Consider the following 23,873-nt stretch of genomic DNA (forward strand, 5'->3'; position numbering starts at 1 on the left):
TTTTCTTAAAGAAGCAGACACTGCTTGTATGATATGAGGGGCTTTTAACCATACAGTGTGTTATTTCTACATTACAGATTATCCTGTAAATCTGAGGCTTACTCAGATGTATAGAAATATATCTTCTTTCTGTAATCTCATTATGTGGATATTTTATCCACCCTACTAGGCCATTAAGAGCCTCTTGTGGCACAGAGTGGTAAGGCAGCAGAAATGTTGTTTGAAAGCTTTGCCCATGAGGCTGGGAGTTCAATCCCAGCAGCCGGCTCAAGGTCGACTCAGCCTTCCATCCTTCCGAGGTCGGTAAAATGAGTACCCAGCTTGCTGGGGGGTAAACGGTAATGACTGGGGAAGGCACTGGCAAACCACCCTGTATTGAGTCTGCCATGAAAACACTAGAGGGCGTCACCCCAAGGGTCAGACATGACTCGGTGCTTGCACAGGGGATACCTTTATCTTACTAGGCCATTGTTCAGTATTAGATATATCAAACTGGGATTCCAAAAGGACTTTATTTTAAACACTTCTATGCCCCCTTTCAACCCAAACAGGGGCCCCAAGAGTATTGCTGTGATTACCTAGCAACCTCCAAAATGGCCACTGAAAGCTCAGTGGGCATTCTTCTCTTATAACTACAGGCATTTTTTCCTAGTTTTATTCTCCCAACATATTCTTTTTTAGATTTCAGGTTTTTCTACAAACTTGAGACTTTCTTCAGGCTTGTAGAGAAATCCCACCCATCTTTTCCTAGCGTCACTGTACTAATCTGTTAACCCACATTCTATGGCCCTGTTCAGAATCAAATATATGATAACGAGTAATATTTGCTTATTTCAGTTCAGGTTCTTTTCACATTACTAGCCACAAAACCTTCAGAAAACAAGAAGAGTTCAGAAAATTTTGTTGCACCAGAAGTCCAAACTGCATGTGCTCAACCCTTAGATGGAAATAGACTGCATAGTAAAGAGAATTCATGAGGAATAAAGTACAATGTTTTGCATCATTCGCACTCTCTCTTCAAGCAGAAGGGATGACAAGGGATTCTGTTCTTGTCTATCATGCGTGTGTGCGTGTGTGTGTGTGTATCAAAAGACCCATCCCAACAATGAAGCACAAGAACAGAATCACATGTCACCATGTACCTCCACAACAGAGCAACATTTGTAGATGATGTAAGTTTGTACCAACAAACCAGCCATTACAAAAATAGAACATAGGCTTTTTTATATACGCACAGAACAAAAGCATGGCTGTGTATCTAGTATAGTGTGAGAAGAAGCCCTTACTCAGCCTCAGCGCGTTAATCCTTGAACTGGTAGGGCAGTTAAGAATACAATAGGTCCATCCACTCTCCTTTTCTTTGATTCTGATGCTAAGCCCACTGTAAATATGCTTAACAATGCAGTTAGAGAGCTTTTCATCAGTGCCCAAATTCTGTAGAGCACAAAGGACTGCAAGGTACAGGCGACTACCTTTCACCTTTACATTACCTAATATGGAAGTTTTGGATGTTCACATTTTTGTATGGGGCTGTCTTCCTTTGACACCACAACAAAAGCCCTTCCTTAGCAGATGTCTCTAGGGAACAAAAAATACACAAATTAGCCAACCTCTGTGGGACCTTTCGCTACTTTCAGTGCTGCTGATTCATCCTGACCTTTAATAGACTTGAAGAAATTTTCATTTGGAGAAGGCTTACATGCAGGGACCAGGGAATATCACTCACACCTCTACTAAGAACCAAAAACCTGCCCAATAAGAGGCTGAGAATTAAAATGGCAAAACTTGTGGCAACCTTGTAAAATAGTTCGGAGGGCAGTCACCTACTCTCTGCTTCACTCACTTGTTCCTTCTCTCCCCTCCCTCATGTTCCTTCCTGATCTCCAACTGTTACTCCTTCTCCTTTTCCCTGCATAGATCCCAGAAGTGACAAAGGAAGATGGGCAACTCTCAGCATCGCCACAGCACTGCTGTTCTCTGTGTTAAACTTAGAGCCACATGTTCTAAATCTGGAACACAGGAAGCTATCTTAAATAGAGTCATGCAATGGGTCTATCAAGGTCAACATTATTTTCTGGAACAGGCAACAGTCCCCTAAGGTCTCAGGCTGAGGTCTTTCACGTTAAGTACACTGGTCCTTCCAAATGGGGATGCTGGGAACTGGACACAGGATCTTCTGCATGTACAGAAGATATTCTACCACTGAACCACATACGTTCACTTTCACCTACCATCCCTGCGTTAGTATTATGGTGGTGTGAAGCAGAGCCATCTTTCTCTCATATCAAAACATAAAGAATAATTGTTGCATTGTAGACAGAGCTGAACCACAGTGACCCACACTTAGGTTCACACTTGGTCACAATTATTGTATCTTTGCCTAGTCCTGCTATAAAGCATGTTTTGTCTTCTGGAGGTGCTAACATTAAGTCTAGAAGGGAAACTGGACAGCCAACTGGGCAGAATACTAACCACAGGTGATCTGTTACAAACATGAGTTAAAGAAATATAAAACATGCAATAGCTTCACACACACACTAGAGGGCGAGGACTAGTGAGCAGCACATCCATGAAACAGTGGTCCAAGTAGTGTGTACACAATCATATCGTAATGGGAAAGGACAAAATATAATTCTAATTATAACTGCCTTCAGAGCCACCTGGAATGATGACTTTGCACATATCCTTTCTTCACTAGACTGCTCACAGGAATAGAGAAAGTTATGGATGCAATTTGCAGGGTCTCAAAATGATTAATTTTTCAGCATCAGCTCCCTGAAGCTGGCAGCCCTATAGGAAAAAATAACTGACTGTGCTCCCATCACCCTATTATTTTATTTATTTATTAAATTTTTATACCGCCAACTCCCAGACCAGCCTGCTGCTGGTGCTTCACAACCATAAAAGCATAAAAACATAAGACGGCGAGATTACCACCTCGCTGATATTACAATAAAATACAATAAAATAAGACCTTTAAAAAAGACAAAGATGGCAAGCATGACAGTTCCTAATAGACCTGTCCTCATTCACCTATTCCCAGAAGTGTCAACAGATGTAAGATGGGGTGATGGATGGCCCCAGGGGGATCTAGATGCCACAAGGGTAGGGGAGAACCCGCTCTTATAACCAAGAACTTATATGAAACCAGCACTTTTCAATCTGTGCATGGTGCAACCCCTCTTTAGACAGCACAATGAAAATCACCAGGTAGATTTCACATGATTTCCATTTAAAGAAATCCATTGCGGAAAAGGGGGCATTGCTCAGTAGTACAGCACCTGCTCAGCACACAGAAAATCCCTGGGTCAATCCTCAGAATTTCCAGAGGTAGTCTAGTGCAGGGGTAGTCAAACTGTGGCCCTCCAGATGTCCATGGACTACAATTCCCATGAGCAAATGCTGGCAGGGGCTCATGGGAATTTTAGTACATGGACTTCTGGAGGGCCGCAGTTTGACTATCCCTAGTCTAGTGGTTCATGTGAAAGACCTCTTTCTCACATGAAACCCCAAAGAGTTGCTAGCAGTCACAGAAGACAATACTGGCTTCGTTAGACCAGTGGCCTGGCTTGGTACTAAGCTGTTTCCTGTGTTCACATGTGACATGATCCTCCAGTATTAGTGCAAGGGAAGAGGGCGCATTGGGATTTACCTTCCACAGAGATGTCCTGAATGGCAAAACGGAGGATGATAGTCCAAATCATTCCAAGGGTCATTTTCGCATTCCCATCAACAATTTCTGCAAGACAGAAAACAACCCAATAGCTTAACAGGTGAAAATATCACCAGCAGATATATTTAAAGAGAATGCATCTTCAAACCAATAACAGCTGAATTCTGTTTGGAAAACCTTTTAGAGCTTTGAAAGCTGAGCCACACATAACCCTTTTAAAAATATATATGAAAAGAGAGTGAGTGTGTGGTGTGGTGTGTGTGTGTGTGAGAGAGAGAGAGAGAGAAAGAGAGAGAGAGGGAGAGAATAAAATCTGGGCAAGTGTAGCTAAGCAACAGCAATTCAAACTGTACCTTCACATTTACTTGAAAATTGGTTCCAGGTATGCAGTACAAATTAAAGAGCAAACAGATGTATGGTCCAGTTCTGTGGCAGATAGAATCACAGGGCTAATTCAGCCAAGCTGAGTTACCACTTTGTAAAGGTGACAGCCAATGCTTGCTTGGTCATTTCTGCTACCTCAACTGTGATTTCCCCTCTGCTGTGTCAACAGTGGAGCTTCTGCAGAGTGGCAAGCTTTTCTACATCTCCAAAGGGATTGGATTATATTAATTATCCACAACATAGTATCCACTCAAGTTGTAGAGTTTCATTACAAAATCTTCTTAAGGAATAATCTCCTTACCTTTCAGAATTTGTTTTAACCTTTCAAAATTTATGATACCAAATGTTCTTTGTACATTTGGATAGATTTCAGCAGTAGTTATAACATTATTATATTATTTTACTGAATAATTGTATCCTGATATGCTTAAATGTGTTGTATGTTGAGGGACTTCAGTCAAGTATGTGTATATGATTTGGGTATAAAAAGGGGGGGTTGCTTTCATTTTTTTGAAATTAGCATATAATGAGTTATTTACTTCAATGAGACTCCACCTTTCTCCCCAGGGAGGCCCAAAGCAACTTACACTATTCTCCTTTCCACCATTTTTATTAGGAAAACAACTTTTCCAGGTAGATTATGTGTGACAGAAAATTCCATAGCAGAATCAGGGCAAATATGATGTGTGGACAACTTAAGTAAAGCTGGCTTTCAAATAAAGGAAGTTACCCCTGAGGAGAGATTATATTCTCTTTTCTCTGGGCAGGCCCAGAACTAGGGTTGGGTACTTTGGTGCCTGAAGCGGACTGGTGCACCAGCGCTCACCCCTCCCCCCCCCGCGCCCCACGGCACTGGTTGCTTCGGGTGTGAATGGCCGCTTCAGATGTCATAGCGCCCAACCCTGCCCAGAATCCTTGTGCCATTCCAGGCCCAAAGTAGTCTGTCTAACTGTCTAACTTTAATGGAAAATCCATTCCATATTTTCTTTGCAATTGTTTTCCAACTGTAATGTATTTCAATGGAGCCCATCAAGTCAGTTGGCATTCTTCCCCCCCCCCCCCCAATATTTCCAGTGAGTCTTCCAGTAGCATTTTTGACCCAGCACGACAGCGGGTGGGGAGGCAACATGTTTTGTCCCTTTAAATTTTGAGTTTTTCCAGCTCTAGAGCTGTGCCTGATGCCTTGGGGTCCCCACCACCACACATACACACACTATAAATTGTGGCTGTGCTCTGTGCCTTCTCTTCCTCCTCGATCCTAGCTTGCCTGTCCCTTTGAATTTGCATTTGCGGCCTTCTACTCAGTTCTAATGTGCTTTCAATTTTGTGATTTCGGCTTCTAAAATGTTCATCTGCAGAAGTTTTCCTGACAAAGCTAAAAAACCTGAATTGCCAGATATGTGTTGAACATACCCCACAGAAAGTGGTCACAAAATCATGCCCATGTAAAGTGAATGACAAGAACTTAAATCAAAAAGATAGCCAGATCTGATGATCATAGAAGTAATCTTGTTTTACATGACACATCTGTGTCTCCACTGGAAAGTGCTGCTGCTTACCTTCTGCTCCAATAGATACCAATTTGACTCCTTTGCTAGCAATAAAATCAAGAGCTTTGTTCACATTTGAGATTTTATGCACTCGCATTTTGCCCCTTTCCGGTTTAGCCAAACGTTCACCTGGAAAGAAAACAGAAAGAAAATACATGTCACTTCCCCCTATGAACTTGTTCATTCTGTCACAGTAATAAATGTACATACAACTCCAAGAATTGTGTTTACTTTTAATGTAACTTTTGGTACAAAACCACAGATTTAACCTACAGGACGTTGGCGATTCCGTGTAAACTAAAATGTCATTCTTGCACCTAGGATATTTGCATGCTTACTAGATGGATCAAATATAATTGAGAGGTCTCCCTAATCTGAAAAACTAGGACTTCTCATTGCACACTTATGAAGGCATATGAGAATCCAGTGAAAGCAGCTACACAAGACTTCTACACCGTAGAAATCGCATCCACAGGCTCTCGCTTGACACAATTATTTAGAGTAACTAGGTCTCTAACTGCCATCGAGGAGGGGCATCAAAGGATAAGGGAATGGGATCTGAGCTGTGCGGCTTTATCGAGCTATTTTGCGGACAAAGTCCTGTCACTCTGCCGAGACCTTCCTGCCACTACTGATCCAATTCGCAAACTGGAAGCTCCATGGCCATCACAGGAGTTGGTATATGATGGCTTCAGGCAGCTCTCTTTAGCGGAAATGGACAAGTTGCTGGGGTCAGTGAGGGCAACCCCTTGCCCCTTGGATCCCTGTCTGTCATGGTTACTCAGATCAGGTGACCAGCGGATAGGAGGCCCTTTGAGGGAAATTGTGAACCTCTCCCTAACATCAGGAGAATTCCCTGAGGGGCTTAAGGAGGTGGTGGTTTACCCTCTACTGAAGTAACCATCACTGGACCCGCAGGATCCTGCCAGCTACCGCCCAGTTTCGCATCTAGTATTTCTGAGTAAGGTAGTGGAGTGCGCTGCGGTGAACCAGCTCCTAGCATTCTTGGAGGAAACTTTGGCCAGTCTTGCTTCTGTCCCAGCCACGGGGTGGAGACTGCGCTGGATGCCTTGATGGATGATATCCGGCTCCAGCTGGACCAGGGCAGATCGGCCAACTCATCTGTCAGCCACATTTGATGTGGTTGATGATGGGATTTTGGTTGTCATCGATATGCGGACGACAACCCAGCTCTATTTCCTAATGGATGGATGGCCAGATTCCACCCTGGATATATTCACCAGCTGTTTGAAAGCAGTGGCTGGATGGCTCAGGGAAAGTCACCTGATACTCAGCCTCTCCAAGACGGAGGTCCTGTGGCTGGGTAGAAGGAGGCAGGATCAGGAAGCACGCCTCCCATGCCTGGACGGGGTGCAATTAACACCAGCCCTGGTTGCCAGGAATTTGGTATGACCTTTGATGCCTCCCTTTCCATGGAGGCTCAGGTCACTAAAGTAGCCCAAGTGGTATTTTTTCATCTGCGCCAAGCGCGGCTACTAGCACCCTACCTGCCCCCAGAACACTTGGCTACAGTGATCGATGCAATGGTCACTTCCAGATTAGACTTCAGTAACTCACTCTACACGGGCCTGCCCTTGGCTTTGACCCAGAAATTACAGCTGGTACAAAATGTGGCTTGGAGGGCCCATATTCAGCCGGTGCTGCATCATCTGCACTGGTTACCAGTCTGTTTCTGGATCAAGTTTAAGGTATTGGGTCCTATCTATCTGTGAGACCGCTTAGCTGTTTATGCCCTGGGCCCCCAGGACATTCACCTGTCCTCAACCTGGGCCAGGGATTTTTCGACCCTGGCCCCAACCTGATGGAATGAGCTCCTGGAAGAACTAAGTGCCCTGTTGGAGTTGTCAGCTTTCTGTAGGGCCTGCAAGGTGGAGCTCTTTCCCCAGGCATATAATTGAGGCCAGGACGGCGTCCCGGTGTTACCATCTGAGGATCTCCATCTGTGACCAACAGAGATCTGCTTTTACTGGAATTCAACTGAAACAAACAAAACCATATGATTGAAATGCTTTGCTTGATTGTCTACACACCATACTGATGTCCTTGCCTCCCTTATCACCCTGATCTCATATCCTGAAACCTCCCTGCCCATGTCCTTCACTTGTCTAGTTTCATCCTCCTCAATTATCTTACTCTCTCAAACAACAATGTTCCTTATCTCTCGCTACTTCTTACGCCTCAACTGTCTCCCTCTCCTCCCTAGGTTGTTTCTTGGCTGCCACATTTTACAATGCAAATTATTTGGGGCAAGGCCTTGTCTTCTTTTACTTTCTAAAATGCCATGCATATCATGAAAGTGCTACTTCAATAACAAAAATAATAATCACTACAAAAATACTAAGAATTTGTGTGAAATTAAAAGTATGAGAACAGTATGAGAAACGCAGTACCATTATGATGAGTACTTCTCCCCAGCAGATATTTTGTTAATGTCTGAAAAGCATATGCATATGCTTCTTACACACATGCCTAAATGTATGTAAAAGGCTACAGGACGATATAAGTATTTATTTTCAGGGAAGGGGGCACCATTACATTGGACTCACTTGCACGACAAGGGAATCTGTCCTTATCCATTTTTGCTTTCTCTTCTGCTCCTTACCTCAAAACACTTCATGTTCAGCCTTTACAGTTGGCATTTACTTTGAATTGCTGCCAAAGGCAACTAAAACCAAAATGGAGAGAAAAACACAACAGCCCCATTCAACTCCTGACAAGCCCCTATTGACTCTCTTTCTGAAGCTACGGCATTATTCTCCACACGATGCCCACAACAAAGTGGATGCTTGTCCTACACTTTCAAAAGGGATCACAGATGCATGTCAAGAGTATGTCTGTGAACCCATATTGCTAAATGGAGAAGAGCTTTACAAGCTCGTTTTTGTACAAAAAGTGGAGTCATGCAGAAAAGGGAGGACCACACAACATAATACCGAATATGTAGGAAAGCATTTCTCTAAAATGCTTCCATATATAAACTCCCACAGGATATACCAGAAATAGAGGTTAAAGGTAGGCCTTTTCAGTCCTGGCCCCAACCTCGTGGAATGAGTTTCCAGAAAAGCTGAAGTCCCTGACAGAGCTAATATAGTTCCGCAGGGCCTGCAAAACAGAGTATTTTGTTGTATGTATTCTATAGAGCAGGAGTAGTCAAACTGCAGCCCTCCAGATGTTCATGGACTACAATTCCCAGTTCGCTGGCAGGGGCTCATGGGAATTGTTGTCCATGGACATCTGGAGGGCCGCAGTTTGACTACCTCTGCTATAGAGTTTTTATCCTACCAAAGAATGGGGAGGAGGAGAGCAAGCCAAGCTATTGTACTTTACTGTGAAACAACCTGGAGGCATCCTCCCTGCAATCCTCCTATCAGGGTGTGTACATGATTTCCTCTTAGATTTCCTCAACTTCCTGATGCATGAGTGAGCACTTCATTAACAAGATAAACAAGACAAAAATAAACACCAGCAGGGACACAACTCTGCTAGTTGCTGGCAGCTATTACATGTGGGCACCAAATGTTCTTCAATAAAGACAATGTTCATCAGTCTGGGTCATTTTAGCTCTGTACCTGGTGAGTTTCATAAATAAGGCCTTCTGAGCCATGATCACAATAATGGAAACAGAATTCTCACCAACAGATTCCTAATACCGTTGAAGTACTGAGAGACCACAAAAGGCCAATCTATGCCTTCAGCAGCAGATGGGATCTGAGGGTGGGGGGTCTGCTGCCCAGGAGCATATCCTCCCTGGGAAGGATTACAGCTTTGGTTCTTGCACACAGTGCCCCTCCTAGAGGCTTTTTCGTTACAAAACCTCTCCAGTGGCAGGCCTGCTCATGCCCCCATGTGGGACGGCACAGAAGATCAATGATGAACTGCCTATTTATTATGTTTCCAGAATGTATTTAGCATTTTGGAAGAGAACAAAACTGAAAGCTCCAAAGAACCATAATACAATGTATAGGGGACTCCCTAAGGAAATTGCTAGGGGAATGTGCAAACTCTTAATTTGTCTCCTCTACAAGCTAGATTATTTCTTGTGTACTAGGGCCAGAAGCTCTGGCACACAACTCATATCCTGCCAAGTATTACATACATGCTCCTCCCTGTGTGCTGATTAGTGGCGTGATCTCTTTACTTTTAGGATCAGGAGAGGAAGTTGAAAAGAGCATGCTAATGCCAGCTGAATATCCAGGCGCCAACTGAAGTAGAATCACCTAAGATTTGCTTGAGCATTTTAAAATTTTTTACTGATATCATTTAACTTGGTTGTCTGGAGATCTGAGTGACACACTTTAGATCATTTAAAGGAAAAAAGAAACCTTGTGAGGCTAGTCACAAGGTTTATGGGTACACAGCTTTGCTATCCTTTCATTGCTTTCAGGAATGTACAAGGCATTGGTTTCTGTACTCCACGACCTACTAGATTTGAGAATTTCCAAAAATGTTTAACCATTGTTTAAATGCCTGTCTTACCCGATATAACTTCCAGCAGTAACATAAGTTTAAGGCCATCCCTGAAATCTTCTTCTATGTTCTCAATCTGTGTGCCAGCCTTCCGGAGGTGAGAATTGCACCAGGCTGTAAATGTCTGGAAAAATGAAAGAAGAAAAAGAAAATTAAATAATTAATTTCCTAAGAGAATCTACAGGGTCAGTGGGAGGGGGACACCATAACATTAACACTAAAGCTGTGAAATTACTGAGTTAGTGTCACAACATTTCCCCCCAATTTATATGCCAACATTTGCTGAGGGCTACAGGCGGTTCACAGCATAACAACAATAAATATCAATTAACATTCAACATTTAAAACAATCCATTTCACACAGTAGTTGGCACTGATTCACAGGATGGAAACAATAATTTTCCATTTTTCACATATTAATTCTTCAAGGCAGAACAATCAGCATAAGGAGACAAAAGAGGCCACTGAAAAGCAATATACCAGGGAATAAAATTTATTGCCATGAAAGACTCTTCAGTCAATTTGCCATGTAGCCAGAAATAAAGGGCAATTATAGAAGGATTCCTGAATTTACTGCTTCAACCAGCTACTTGCCATAGACAGAAAAGCTCATTACACTAGTAAGCTATGGCTTTTTAAAATTTAGTTGCATGATCCAATTTTGTCCACATCACCATGCTTCAATAACTGAAACTAATCCAATAAAATCAGAGTCCAGTAGCACCTTTAAGACCAACAAAGATTTATTCAGGGCGTGAGCTTTCGAGTGCAAGCACTCTTCGTTCACGCCTTGAATAAATCTTGGTTGGTCCTAAAGGTGTTACTGGACTCTGATTTTATTGTGCTACTTCAGACCAACACGGCTACCCATTTGTATGAAACTAATCCAAGTAACCAACACTAACCTGAGCTCTGACTACATTTGCTCTACTTGCCTTTCTTTCCACCTCACTTTGGGAAGAGCTCCTACTTTGTTTTAACTGGAGGGGCTACAGATTCCTTGTTCCATTCCTCTTTCTAATGCCCCTGGCAGATTCATGTTCCAAGAGCAGTGTATACACACATGACTTTTCACACAAGGACTTTTACGTGCCCAGATATGTGAATGCCAAGTTGAAGGAGCCAGAACCAGAAAAGGTTTAATTTGAGAAACAGTGTTCTATTGGACAAAAGTAGAATCCAAATTATTGAGAGACCTGCTCTCCTTTGAAGATGCAGTGTACACTTGGTGGGCTCAGTCAATGCACATTTAGCAGACAGGGTGGGGAATACATGCACTTGGAAATGCTGTTGCTCCTTCTCATGCGCACACATTAGCTGTTGGGCAATATTTCTACCATATCTTAATTAAAAATAGAGTTGCCAAGTGCCTCAACTGGTCCAAATGTTGCCACTGACCATCAATTTAAAAACTCACCCTTTCACAGATAACTTATCAGTTCTTAAGCCTTCAGCTGTAAGAGGTTGAAAGGACACAGAATCTTCTTTCAGCAAGATTACAAGTCCTTTCAGCAAGGTTACAAGGTGCAAATTAAAAAGCATGCAGAATTTTAAAGGAGTGATTATAAACTGCACTGGCCGTCACTGAGCCCCTCAGCTGTTTCTGTGGAAGAGTCCCAGGTTAACAGAGAATTCATATCTCATAGCAACTAGAAATAAGGCAACTGTATTGTCCTGGGAGGGAAAGCCATCGATTTGGGAAGCCAGTCATCATACCGGGGATAGTTCCAGAGAATAGTGACAGAGATATTGCTTAGTCCACATGGTGCAGGTAGAAAGTTGTCTCATCAGATGCAGTTTTTAAAGGTGTAGAAAGTACAATAAAATGTAACAATAACAACAAAAACAAAAAGCATTTGCTTTGGCACCTCTGTGACTGGCTCTTAATTAGGAGAACAAGCTTTGGGCCTCAAAATACACCATGAGATGAGGGGGGAAGCCCACATAATATTAAACTAGGATTTCCCCTTTGAAATAAATTAACACATTTACTGATAAAAAGTATCTTATAAAGCTAAAGCGACATTCTGCTTCCTAACTATAGAATAATAGAATTTAAAGGGACTTCCAGGGTCATCTAGTCCAATGTCCTGCACAATGCACGAACTCACAACTACCTGCCCACCCCATGCCCAAGAGATCCCTCCACCAAAAATCTCCAGAATCCAGCCTGGAGGAAATTCACCTGCCATCCCACAGTGGCAATCAGCAATTCCCTGGATCTGCAAGGAAGGGCCGCAAAAGGAAAACACCGGCACATCCTTTCCTGCCCACCCACTCACAATCTGCCTAAGTTCATAAAATCAGCATTTCTGTCAGGTGACAATCTAGCCTCTGCTTAAAAAATTCCAAAGAAGGAGAACCTCCCTAGGAAGCCTCTTCCACTGAGCCTAACTGTCAGGAAGTTTGCACATGTTTATATGACATTTGCATGTGCCTGACTCTAATAAGGATGGAATGGAAAGCACAGGTAGGGGAAGCTCCATAGTTTGCAGAGCCTCCAGAGTATGTCAAAAGTGGATGTTTATAGCATGATCACCCAAGTCTATCATAGAATCATAGAATCATAGAGTTGGAAGGGGCCATACAGGCCATCTAGTCCAACCCCCTGCTCAACGCAGGATTAGCCCTAAGCATCCTAAAGCATCCAAGAAAAGTGTGTATCCAACCTTTGCTTGAAGACTTCCAGTGAGGGGGAGCTCACCACCTCCTTAGGCAGCCTATTCCACTGCTGAACTACTCTGACTGTGAAAAACTTTTTCCTGATATCTAGCCTATATCGTTGTACTTGAAGTTTAAACCCATTACTGCGTGTCCTCTCCTCTGCAGCCAGCAGAAACAGCATCCTGCCCTCCTCCAAGTGACAACCTTTCAAATACTTAAAGAGGGCTATCATGTCCCCTCTCAACCTCCTTTTCTCCAGGCTGAACATTCCCAAGTCCCTAAACCTATCTTCATAGGGCTTGGTCCCTTGGCCCCAGATCATCTTCGTCGCTCTCCTCTGTACCCTTTCAATTTTATCGACGTCCTTCTTGAAGTGAGGCCCCCAGAACTGCACACAGTACTCCAGGTGTGGTCTGACCAGTGCCATATACAATGAGACTATGACATGTTGTGATTTTGATGTGATGCCCCTGTTGATACAGCCCAAAATGGCATTTGCCTTTTTTACCGCTGCATCACACTGCCTGCTCATGTTTAGTTTACAATCCACAAGTACCCCAAGGTCTCGTTCACACACAGTGCTACCTAGAAGCGTATCCCCCATCCAGTAGGCATGCTTTTCATTTTTCTGACCCAGATGCAGAACTTTACACTTATCTTTATTAAATTGCATCTTGTTCTCATTTGCCCATTTTTCCATTGTGTTCAGATCTCGTTGAACTCTGTCTCTATCTTCCGGAGTATTTGCCAGTCCTCCCAATTTGGTGTCATCTGCAAACTTGATGAGTAGTCCCTCCACCCTCACCATTTTGTCTAATTCACAACAAATTAGGCCATGTCACATCATTATTGCAACTCTGTATGAAAATATCAAAATTTATACTAGGAGAATGGCCAAAGTCACTAGTTTATTGCAGCCTGTCTCACTTCCTTGCGAAGTTATCTGACACATTAACTCCACTGAAAACTAAAAAAGATGCTTTCATGCCTTAGCTGATAGTTACCATGTTGCCACTTCTTAGTTTCACCTGATTTAAACTGTCAGATTACAGGCCTGTGTCCCCTAAAAAGAATAATACAAAAATAGAACCTCTTTTCAAAGTTCAGTGTACAGCCAACAAATTGTTACAGCTGTGAAAGTAGAGTTTCTTTAGTCAAATGCTGCACAACTCCATTAGCACTTGTGGTTTCTAAAATACAGTGGCTGATTGAATGATCCATTAGGGTCAATCGACCATAGCCAGTAATGCCAAATATATTGCAGCAAGCCAAGAGTATTTCACTTCAGTTTACAGCAGAGCTTATTCCTCATTTATATCACGCTGCCCACAGTTATAAAGAACAGAAATAATAAAGCAGAAATAATTGCCTTTTGCACATGGGTACCCATACTGTTACCAGTCCTTCCCAAATCTTTGGCATCTAGGCACAGAGGCTGCCTCTTCCCTCTTGGAGTTTAACAGCTTCCTTTCCACTTTCTTCACTTATCAGCTCATGCAGCAGCAGAAGAGCTATCTTGGTCAAGGGAGCTGACTGTGTCCTTGCTACTTTGCATTGAGGGAGGCCCTTTGGCTTCAGTCTGTAAATTTTACTCAGACTCCCCTCTCTTGTAATTCTGTATGGATAGCTCTTGTAACTCTTTGATTATGAATCTGACTAGAAAACAAACAAACACCACCATCCTGAAAGTGAGAAAACTGGAATTAAGATGAACAGAGGACTACCTAATGTGCCATGTTCCCTTTGCACAATATGTTTGGCACTGCTTTTGGAAGCAATATTTAGCACTCTGGCTTCACATGGAATCACGGGTCTCATTCCTTAGGGCAGAGTTACTCAACCTGTGGTCCTCCAGATGTCCATGGATTACAATTCCCATGAGCCCCTGCCAGCGTTTGCTGCCAGGGGCTCATGGGAATTGTAGTCCATGGACATCTGGAGGACCACAGGTTGACTACCCCTGCTTTAGGGCACTACTGTAACATTGCCTATAATGAGTGTCAGTTTTTTCCAACTCCGCCTCTCTAAATTATATCTAACTATGGTTAGCAACAGTAAGCAGCCAGTAAGTGTTGTCATGCTTTTTATGGAAAAGAGCATAAGGAAGGCAACTTTTGAAAGGAAAAGTCCACTGCAAGATGTCAGAGTTACTTCCTTTAGAAAAATAAACCGGGGGACAGGAAAAGATGACCAGAGGAATAAAAAGTTCCTGAAAGAGAGACCTTGCAAGTAGGAATAGCCGCAAATGGTTCTTCTATGAAGCATACCATTTAGCCGTTTTGTTCTTCCTAGTAAGGTTTTGCATTGCGGCCCATGATATTTGCCTGCGAGGGCAATGACTGGAACGGAAACACAAGCTACTCCATCATCTTGGCAGAACCTGAAACTGCCTCTACTAGCCTATGGAGGCTGAGAAGGGTGGACCTCTCTATGACAACAGGACTGTCGCCATGGGTGTCTGGCCTCATATTAATTCCCCTTCACTGCATCCTGCCTGAGAACACTGCGTCTTTGAAGTAAGTGCTTATCTCTGTTGGGCTTAAGAACAAGGGAAATGTTTTGCAATTGCACAGTGGGCCTCCAACTATGTTTCACTCCCAGCGACTCATAACAAGTTCAGCCAGAACTGCAAATGCAAAGCAAGTATCTCCTTGAGGCCCCTCAAATCACAAGCAGAACCATAATAGGAGACCATTCCAGGCAAGTTTCTGCCTCTGGGAAGGTTGCAGTCCTGCCAACTGAAAAGCAAGCCTTCACTCTTACAAAGCAAATGCCATTCTGAGATGCATTACCAGATACATGACAGGGTCTGTTCCAAGTGCAAAAGGAATATTGTTACAGCTTTCTCAAAGTGCCTAGTATGGAAGCAAACAGCAAAAAACCTGAAAGCCTCTACAGCAAGGATTCCCTACTAGGGTTCTGGGGAACCTGGGGTTACGCGAGAGCTCCGCAGGGGTTATGCGGCTTTTCCCAGAAGTACAGATGGTTGCTGACATCAGTAGACATGACTGGAGCCTACTTCCCCTGTTGCTCTACTGGCCTAGTCCTTTTCTACACAATGGAAACAGGAGTAGATTATCAATTCATTGTCTGGTTCCAGCATCTTACTTCCACACTCACTTCTCTGGACGGCATTCCAAAGTTCCTCAAAGCCTGAAAGCTATTTCAGGGGTTCCTCCATGGTTTAAAAAGATTGCTCAATAGGGCTGAAGCACAATAATGGCCTCTGGCTCCGATCTGGGAGTCATCATGGGAGATCCCATTCAGACTCTTCTTCTGCAAGATCTGCCAGAGAGGCCCTAGGTTAACTTCAGATAGGTGTCCTCCAAAAACCAAGCAGAGCAGTGGTCAAGCCAACTATTTGGAATTCCTTCCCTTCCTTGGGAGGCTCGACATGCTGTCCTCCTTTACGAGTGTAAAGAAGAGCCTATCTTTACAAAGAGTGCATCTGAAGAAGTGTGCATGGAAATACCAGCTTATACCGCAAACAGGCCCGTTATGCACGGAGTGGAAGGTCCACATTCAGGGTGGAATGGCGGCGGCTAAAATCACCAATTATGCACACTGCAGGTGGCAACCGGGCGCAGAGTCAACGTATGCCGCCACAAAAGCCGCATTAGCAAGATGCGGAAGAAAGTGGAGCTTCCCAGGACCAGGGCACAACCAGAAGCGGCTCTGGAGTAGCCAAGTGCATAATCGGATACTCTGGGTTTTGCCACCATTGCGTTCCGTTCCATGCGTAAGTGGTTTGCTTTGCTTCTTCCTCCTCCGCATTCTCCATGCCGCCGTTTCAGCGGCTGTGCATAATAGGCCTAACATGGCTTTTTCGGCGGCATACGTTGACTCTGCGCTTGGTTGCCACCTGCAGCGTGCATAATTGGTGATTTTAGCCGCCACCATTCCACCCCGAATGCGGACCTTCCACTCTGTGCATAACGGGCCATACTGATTACCTTCTGTGGTTTTGGGTAAAGTAGCGTGTAAAGCAGTTGATACATTCAATCTGAAACCCATATACAAGTCCAGCTAATAAATAAGAAGAAAGAAGTCCTATCAAGCTGCCATGTACAGAATGACCTTCCTTAGGCTCCAGCTGGCATCTAGCACAACTCTCCCATTAGCCTGGTAGCTCCTGTCCTTATTTGTGTCTATTGTGCAGATCACAATGGTAGGGGGCAGCTGAGTCATGGTCTGTCCTTGAAATGCAGGCTGTTGCCCTGAATATGTATACTAACTTGTCTCATTCTAGTATCTCAATACTCAGCAGAGTTATCAAACAGAATGTCAAAGAGTTGTGCTAAACCAAGCATTACAATCCACTCAGTCAACTTGTAAAATGGGAAATTAAGTATCTATATGAATATATGAGGCAACTGATTCCATGCTAAATCTTTCAATCACAAAAACACATCCAAATGCAATCAAATTCAAGCCCTGGTCTTTTATATTGACAATTTAAAATGACTCCCCCCCCCAAAAAAAAAAGTTTGATTTAAATTACTGAAATAATCTAAATTTTCCATATTTCCAAAATTACTGTGTATACTAGAACAATTTTAAACTTCTTTGTTTGCAATTAAATAGAGCCCTTACACTACTCAAGGATTATCATAGAAGAGCCATTTGAAAAAAAAATTAGTTAATCCCAATCTCATTCCTTTTGCACTGCACAATCATATTTGCTTTGCAGGGCTGAAATTATTGGATTTCTGAAGGACAGTAAACAAAGTTACCTACTTTTTAGTGTTTAGAGGTTTCCACTAAGGGGTGATAGCCACAACATTGTTTCTCTAAGAGGTTAATATACTCATTTTAGTTAGTTAGCAGAGAAGTAAATAGGATTTAAGAAGGAAACATACACATGGATACAGTGGATAAAACAGAAGTATAAAGTTGCCCACGGCTAGGGCAGGAAAGGATCCTGATGAAATACAGGACAAAGAGTTCCTACTGTCTGTGATTACTTTCTGGTTTCTGTTGGAAAAGGCAATGACCGGTGTACAAAGAAGAGAAGATGATCCTGAAGGGGCAACAAGAAGACAGAATAGTAAAGTTAGCACCTTCTCAAGTGTCATCCCTTGTCTCTCTCCAGATTGCTACTCTTAGGGCAATATCCTGTATCTTCTTGGAAATTTCACACTTAGCTTGGTCCAATCTTTTTGAAACTTGGGCTGTCTTTTGAGCAGAGGCACCAGAGGCTATGCTGAAAATTTGTGCCTCTACCTCAAAAAACAGATCCCCACATACTCACAGATAGATTCTCCATTATAAACTCTGGGGGTCATTTACTACGATGATCTCATAGGCGCTAATGGAGCTGAAGGCATTTAAAGATGTTGCAGTTCCTTTAAATGCATTCATGAAGCTACATCTTCACCTGGAATAGCATTTAAAGGTAGTGCCCCATTTATCAGCTTGATGTAGTGGTTAGGAGTACAGACTTCTAATCTGGCGAGCCAGGTTTGAATCTGCGCTCCCCCACATGCAGCCAGCTGGTGACCTTGGGTTCCCGCAGCACTGATAAAGCTGTTCTGATTGAGCAGTAATATCAGGGCTCTCTCAGCCTCACCTACCTCACAGGGGATCTGTTGTGGAGATAGGAAAGGGAAAGCGATTGTAAGCAACTTTGAGACTCCTTTTTCTTCTATCTGCTGCACTTACCTTCCAGGATTGTTGTGAGGGAATGGACTCCTTTGGGTAGAGAAAAACCACATATAAGAACCAACTCTTCTTCTCCTACCTGAGGCTATCCTGTTTTCTCCAAAAAATCTTTATTTTTTTCAGGATTATCCTGGAGTGGATATGCTTGATAGCTGAAAATACACACACACACACACATGGCTGAAAGAACAGCCAAGAAATACCAATGAGGTATTTTTCGGCTCAGACGAAGCCAAATGCACACCCTTACCCGTTACTCGAGGGACAGCAAAAGTGTATCTTCCAGTGTTCATAAACATTTATCATATACTTTACTCAATTATGAGCCAAAGTCTAGAACAGTCCAATTTTGGCTGACCACCACACAGCTGCTGTTTGCATAGGAATTCCAGGGACCAAATATATTGCCTGCCTACAAGATTCTTTCATTCACTGACACATTAATGTATTTTAAATGTGCTTCATGCAGGCAATTTTGGAAGCTATTCAGAAATGGCAAGAGTAAACATGCTCATAACTCATATTCTCTCTGTTTATGTTTTGTGTGTGAAGCCCAAAAAGAAGTTCCACATGCCTTCCCTCATCCCTCAGTCAAGATCTAAACCTTACTAGTCTCCCCTGAATAATACCCAGTATATAAAACCGAGAATTGTTCTTATACAAATTATAAAAGCTCTCCAGATAAAAATCCTCTGACAACATGCATTCTGATAGCACACTACTTTGCACAGGAAAACTAATGCCCACCTTTTTCTTAAAATATAGCTAAGTAGTGCATAGAAAAATATAGAAAATTAAGAATCAGTGTGTTGCACTGAATTGAATTCACCGGTGAGCCCCATGATCCAGTCCCTGCCCAGTAATGAAGCTCATTGAGTGATCATGAGACAGTGGCTATCTTTCAGCCTAACCTGCTTCACAAAACTGTTGGAAGGATAAAATGGTGGGGGGAGGGAGCCCTAGGTATCTTTCCCTAAACTCCCTGGAGGAAAGATGAGATTCAAATGAGATACAGAGCACTGCTGTCTGGGCTAGATGTGTGCCCACTTAAAACTGAAATGAAAAAAGAGATAATGTGGTACAGTGGTCAGGCTGCCAGACAAGGATACAAGAGACCCAACTGAAAACCCCATTCTGACACAAAAGCTTGCTGGGTGAGTTGGAGTCAGTCATGCAATCTCAGCCTCATCTCCTTCACAGGACAGTAGTAAGGGCGAAATGATGGAAAGAGAAGGATCTATATAATGAGCCCCCATTGGGGAGAAATGCGGGATATACATTAAAATAATGTACTTCTGCCTCAGCAGGTTCTTCTGAGGAAGATGGATTTCATCTGACATAGCTTCAGAATCACTAGCAAACCCACCATAAGTTCATCTGATTGTGGATGAAAGCTTGCAAAACTTTGTAGAAATTAGCCTAGTTAATAAATGGTTTGCTTTAATCACCTGTTCAATCCAACTATGTTTGTGATATAAAAACTATTTGACCATGAAAACGTATTTTAAGTTCCAATCTCATTGTACTTGTTTTATTTGCAGAATGATAACCTCAGGAGAAAGAAAGCTTTCTATAAAGTTAGCAGTATCTAATTTATATATTTCATTTATCGGAAAAAAAGAATCTCTGGCTCTTCTTTCTGAAAAGCAATTAGAAGTTAAGAAAAAAAATAATTAAGTATGTACAAATTTCAGGAAACAGGACATTTGATTTAAGAAGAACAGACTTTTTATTTCACATAGCTTGCTTAAAGATCCTGAATTACTTCGCCCTTGCCTAATGATGGTAGTCTCAAAAATGTTTTAGTGTTTTGGTCACCTAGAATCAATTAAATAATGAAAACTCAGCTGCAAAAATAGTCTATTCTCAGAGGAATAAAATGCAGCGACGAAGAGCACTAAGAAGGGACTGCCATCTCCTGCAATATTACTACATACGTGTCAACTTTTAAGATGAACCATAATCCTTCTGTTTCTCACAACGGTACAAACTTGATTTTACCTTTGTTTAGTGGGCAAGCATTGTTTAGTAAGGACAATACTGCAATGACCAGGAGCCCACTGGCCAGCTAATCCTCATACATAGTGAGGAATACTAACTTAAATTAAATTAAATTAAATTAATTTGAATTTATACAGCCTATCCTGGTAGGCCAGATCTGAGCGGTGATAAGAAGAAGAGCCAGTTTTTGCACGTTACTTTTTTACTACCTGATGTAGTCTCCAAGCGGCTTACAATCGACAGCCCTTCCTCTTTCCACATCAGTCACCCTGTGAGGTAGGTAGGGCTGGGAGAGTTTAGAGAGCTGTGACCAGCCCAAGGTCACCCAGCAGAGCTTCATGGGTGGGAGCAGGGAATCGAACACAAGTCTCCAGATTTGAAGCCGCCACTACACCAAGCCAGCTCTCAAGCTGTACATAGCCAGCATGAAAGACTAATTGAACAAGGAAGTATGAAACAAACACTCTTTGCTGTACATAGGCAGAGAATCCATGGGCAACATATTGTAATTTTATGCCAGTTAAGCCGTTTAGCTGGCAGTCATCACATACAATCCCACTGAAGGTAACCTTAGCAACAACACCAGCCCAGAAGATTGGCAGTGCTAAGCATCTAGTTTTTCCGACAGAGATCTAATTAGCCTTCTCCTTTGCAAAGCACAGCTATTTGACACTTAACTTGATTTTTACACCTTTTCAACTCTAAAAAGATGCCCTGGGTCAGCCTACTCACGGTGTGCATAATGTAGGGCACAAAGTAAATGCAGATTAAGTCAATTGCGATTCAGCTTTCTTTTCATAAAATTATTCGAATAGTGTGGTAGCAAAAGATAGTGCAGCCTGTGACAGCCATTCTTCAATGATGGGTCCGTCTCCCAGTGAGTCAGCAACCGTTTTGTAAACATGGCTTACCAAAGATAAATCAGCAATAGGGTTAGGAACCACCCACAAGATCATCCTTTTGGCCCATTATGCACTGCTGCCAAAACAGCTATTTTGGGTCACTTGGAAAACGCGGAGGGGGAAGAAGCGAAGCAAACCGCTTATGCACGTGACGGGACCCAATGGTGGCAAAACCCAGAGTAACCGATTATGCACGCGGCGACCCCGGTGCCGCTTCTGGTTGTGCCCCGGTCACCCGGAAGCTGCGCTTTCTTCCGCGTTTCGCTAACACAGCTTTTTCGGCAGTATGCACCGAATCTGCGGCCAGTTGCAGCCGGCTCCATGCATTATCGGTGATTTTAGTCGCCACCATTCCACGCCGAATGTGCGCTATCCCCCCCCCCCATGCATAGTGGGCCTTTGCGAGGTAAAAAAAAATCACAGGTCAAACGATGCACTTCTTAGGGGAACAAATTTCAGTTTAGAGAAGGAGGGGATCTGAGTTATGGAAAAAGAACAAAAGAAATGTGTATTATATAAAATAATACAGGTGTGATAATTAAAATGAGAAAGTGAGGTAGAGGGAGAGACTGTTTTGGAAACAAAACTGCCAGCATCCTCAGCTGTGATTCAAGGAAAGGAGCCAGGTATCAATGCAAGATGGTTAATGACTCTCAGGAATATGAAAACAAGATATATTCTAACACTGAAGTGTGGCCCTATCTTCAGATATCAAAATCTGTGAATCAGGGTCACTCGGAAACAAAACAACTGTTTCTGCAAACTTGGGGTGGGGGAAAACATCCCCCCAGGTTTGCATAAAAATCTGAAGATATTTTAGAAGTACACTGAGGAGTTTAAATCAGCCCTCCAAGCAAGCTTTGTCTGCCCCAGGGCTGAGGCTACACACCTAGAGGCAGCCAGGAGAGCTGCTGGCCCTGTTGCCATTGAGGGAGGGAAGCTGCCACACAGGCTGTAGAGTCATCACTTTATCTGGGGAGACACTGTTAGGTGGGTGTCTGGCTGGCTATGCTATTGTCATGAAGGATCAACGCTGCCACCTGGAAGGCAGGCAAGCTGTCCAATAGTTGCGTGGTAGGCAGGCAAGCCACCACTGCAGTTTCTCTGAAGGGGGGAGTGGGCAGCCATCTGGGAGAATCACCACTATTCCTATGGGGGGCAGTGGGTGAGTAAGTGGCCAGGAGAGTCTATGTCACCACCACTGCCATGAGGGAGAGAAGCTGCCAGCAAGCAGATAGCAGGTTGAGGCATTAGTGTTGCCATGAGTGAGAGGAAGAAGAAAAAGAGTTGGTTTTTATACTCTGCTTCTCCTAAGGAGTCTCCAAGTGGCCTTCCCTTCCTCTCCCCACAACAGACAACTTGTAAGGAAGGCAAGGCTGAGAGAGCTCTGAGAGAACTGTGACTGACCCAAGGCCACCCAGTGGGCTTCGTGTGGAAGACTGAGGAATCTAACCCAGTTCTTTAGAGCAAAGTCTGCTGCTCTTAGCCAATGCACTATACTGGCTTTCCTGGCTAGGTGGACAGGAGAGGGTTGGGGGGAGGGTAGGCAGAAAGAGAAACAGAGAAAATAGCGATAAGATAAAGAAGTGGAAAAAGACGTGGCGGAGCAAAGACAGAGAGAGAGAGAAAGAAATGGTGACAGTGGGAGAGGCAGAAAGAGAGTGAAATTTTATACTTGTAAACCACATTTTAACCTAATTTTGTATGAATCTTGAATGTGGTATTTGATTAACGAATGGTTTGTAAAGACTGATGACAATTGTTATGCCAAAAATGCAGTGCAAAACCAAAAAGGGGAACCAAAACCCAACCTAACCAGAAAAGTTAGGAACCCAAAGGTTAAGCAGCAAAAATAATTTTAAAAATTTTCAAATATCTATTACATAAAATATACTAGTTCAACAAATTAAAAACATAGTCATCATAATTTTAAAACATCACATTTCTAACTACACATGAAATAAACCAACACAGAATGGACTGAATGCGTTTTTACCCTGAAGGGTCTTCCTTAGTGGTCAAATTATTGTGAGGAATGCACTCATCAAAAGGCTTGCTGGGTGGCAAAGAAAAATCTGTTAGGTGCTGCTCCAACTAGTCTTAGAAGAGGAAGAGGAAGAGGAAGAGGAGTTGGTTCTTATATGTCGCTTTTCCCTACCCGAAGGAGGCTCAAAGCGGCTTACAGTCGCCTTCCCTTTCCTCTTCCCACAACAGACACCCTGTGAGGTGGGTGAGGCTGAGAGAGCTCTGATATCACTGCTCGGTTAGAACAGTTTTATCAGTGCTGTGGCAAGCCCAAGGTCACCCAGCTGGCTGCATGTGGGGGAGTGCAGAATCGAACCTGGCATGCCAGATTAGAAGTCCGCACTCCTAACCACTACTCCAAACTGGCTCTAATATAAAGCTATCTGATTTGGAGCCCACCTTCTAAAATATGCACTTCCAGAGACTACCACTCTTTGTGTTTGCCCAGCTCTCAATCACCATTGCATTCCTACGTGTATCAAAAGCTTTCGGGGTCAAAACACATTTGGTTCATTCTATGTTTGT

General features: G+C 43.1%; 1 protein-coding gene across 6 annotated transcripts in view; it reads right to left on the reverse strand.

Annotated features, from left to right (window-relative positions):
• ACTN1 (actinin alpha 1) overlaps positions 1-23,873 on the reverse strand; it is a 107,777-nt gene that overhangs the window by 44,378 nt on the left and 39,526 nt on the right. For all 6 annotated transcript variants that reach the window (XM_077322581.1, XM_077322580.1, XM_077322582.1 and 3 more), the window contains exons 2-5: positions 10,105-10,219; positions 5,617-5,736; positions 3,653-3,739; positions 1,491-1,578 (exon numbers count right to left, since the gene is read on the reverse strand). In XM_077322581.1, coding sequence (XP_077178696.1) covers positions 1,491-1,578; positions 3,653-3,739; positions 5,617-5,736; positions 10,105-10,219 — 410 coding nt within the window. The remainder of the gene's footprint in view (positions 1-1,490; positions 1,579-3,652; positions 3,740-5,616; positions 5,737-10,104; positions 10,220-23,873) is intronic.

The sequence above is a fragment of the Paroedura picta genome, chromosome 2 (assembly GCF_049243985.1).
Source record: "Paroedura picta isolate Pp20150507F chromosome 2, Ppicta_v3.0, whole genome shotgun sequence".
NCBI lineage: Eukaryota > Metazoa > Chordata > Lepidosauria > Squamata > Gekkonidae > Paroedura > Paroedura picta.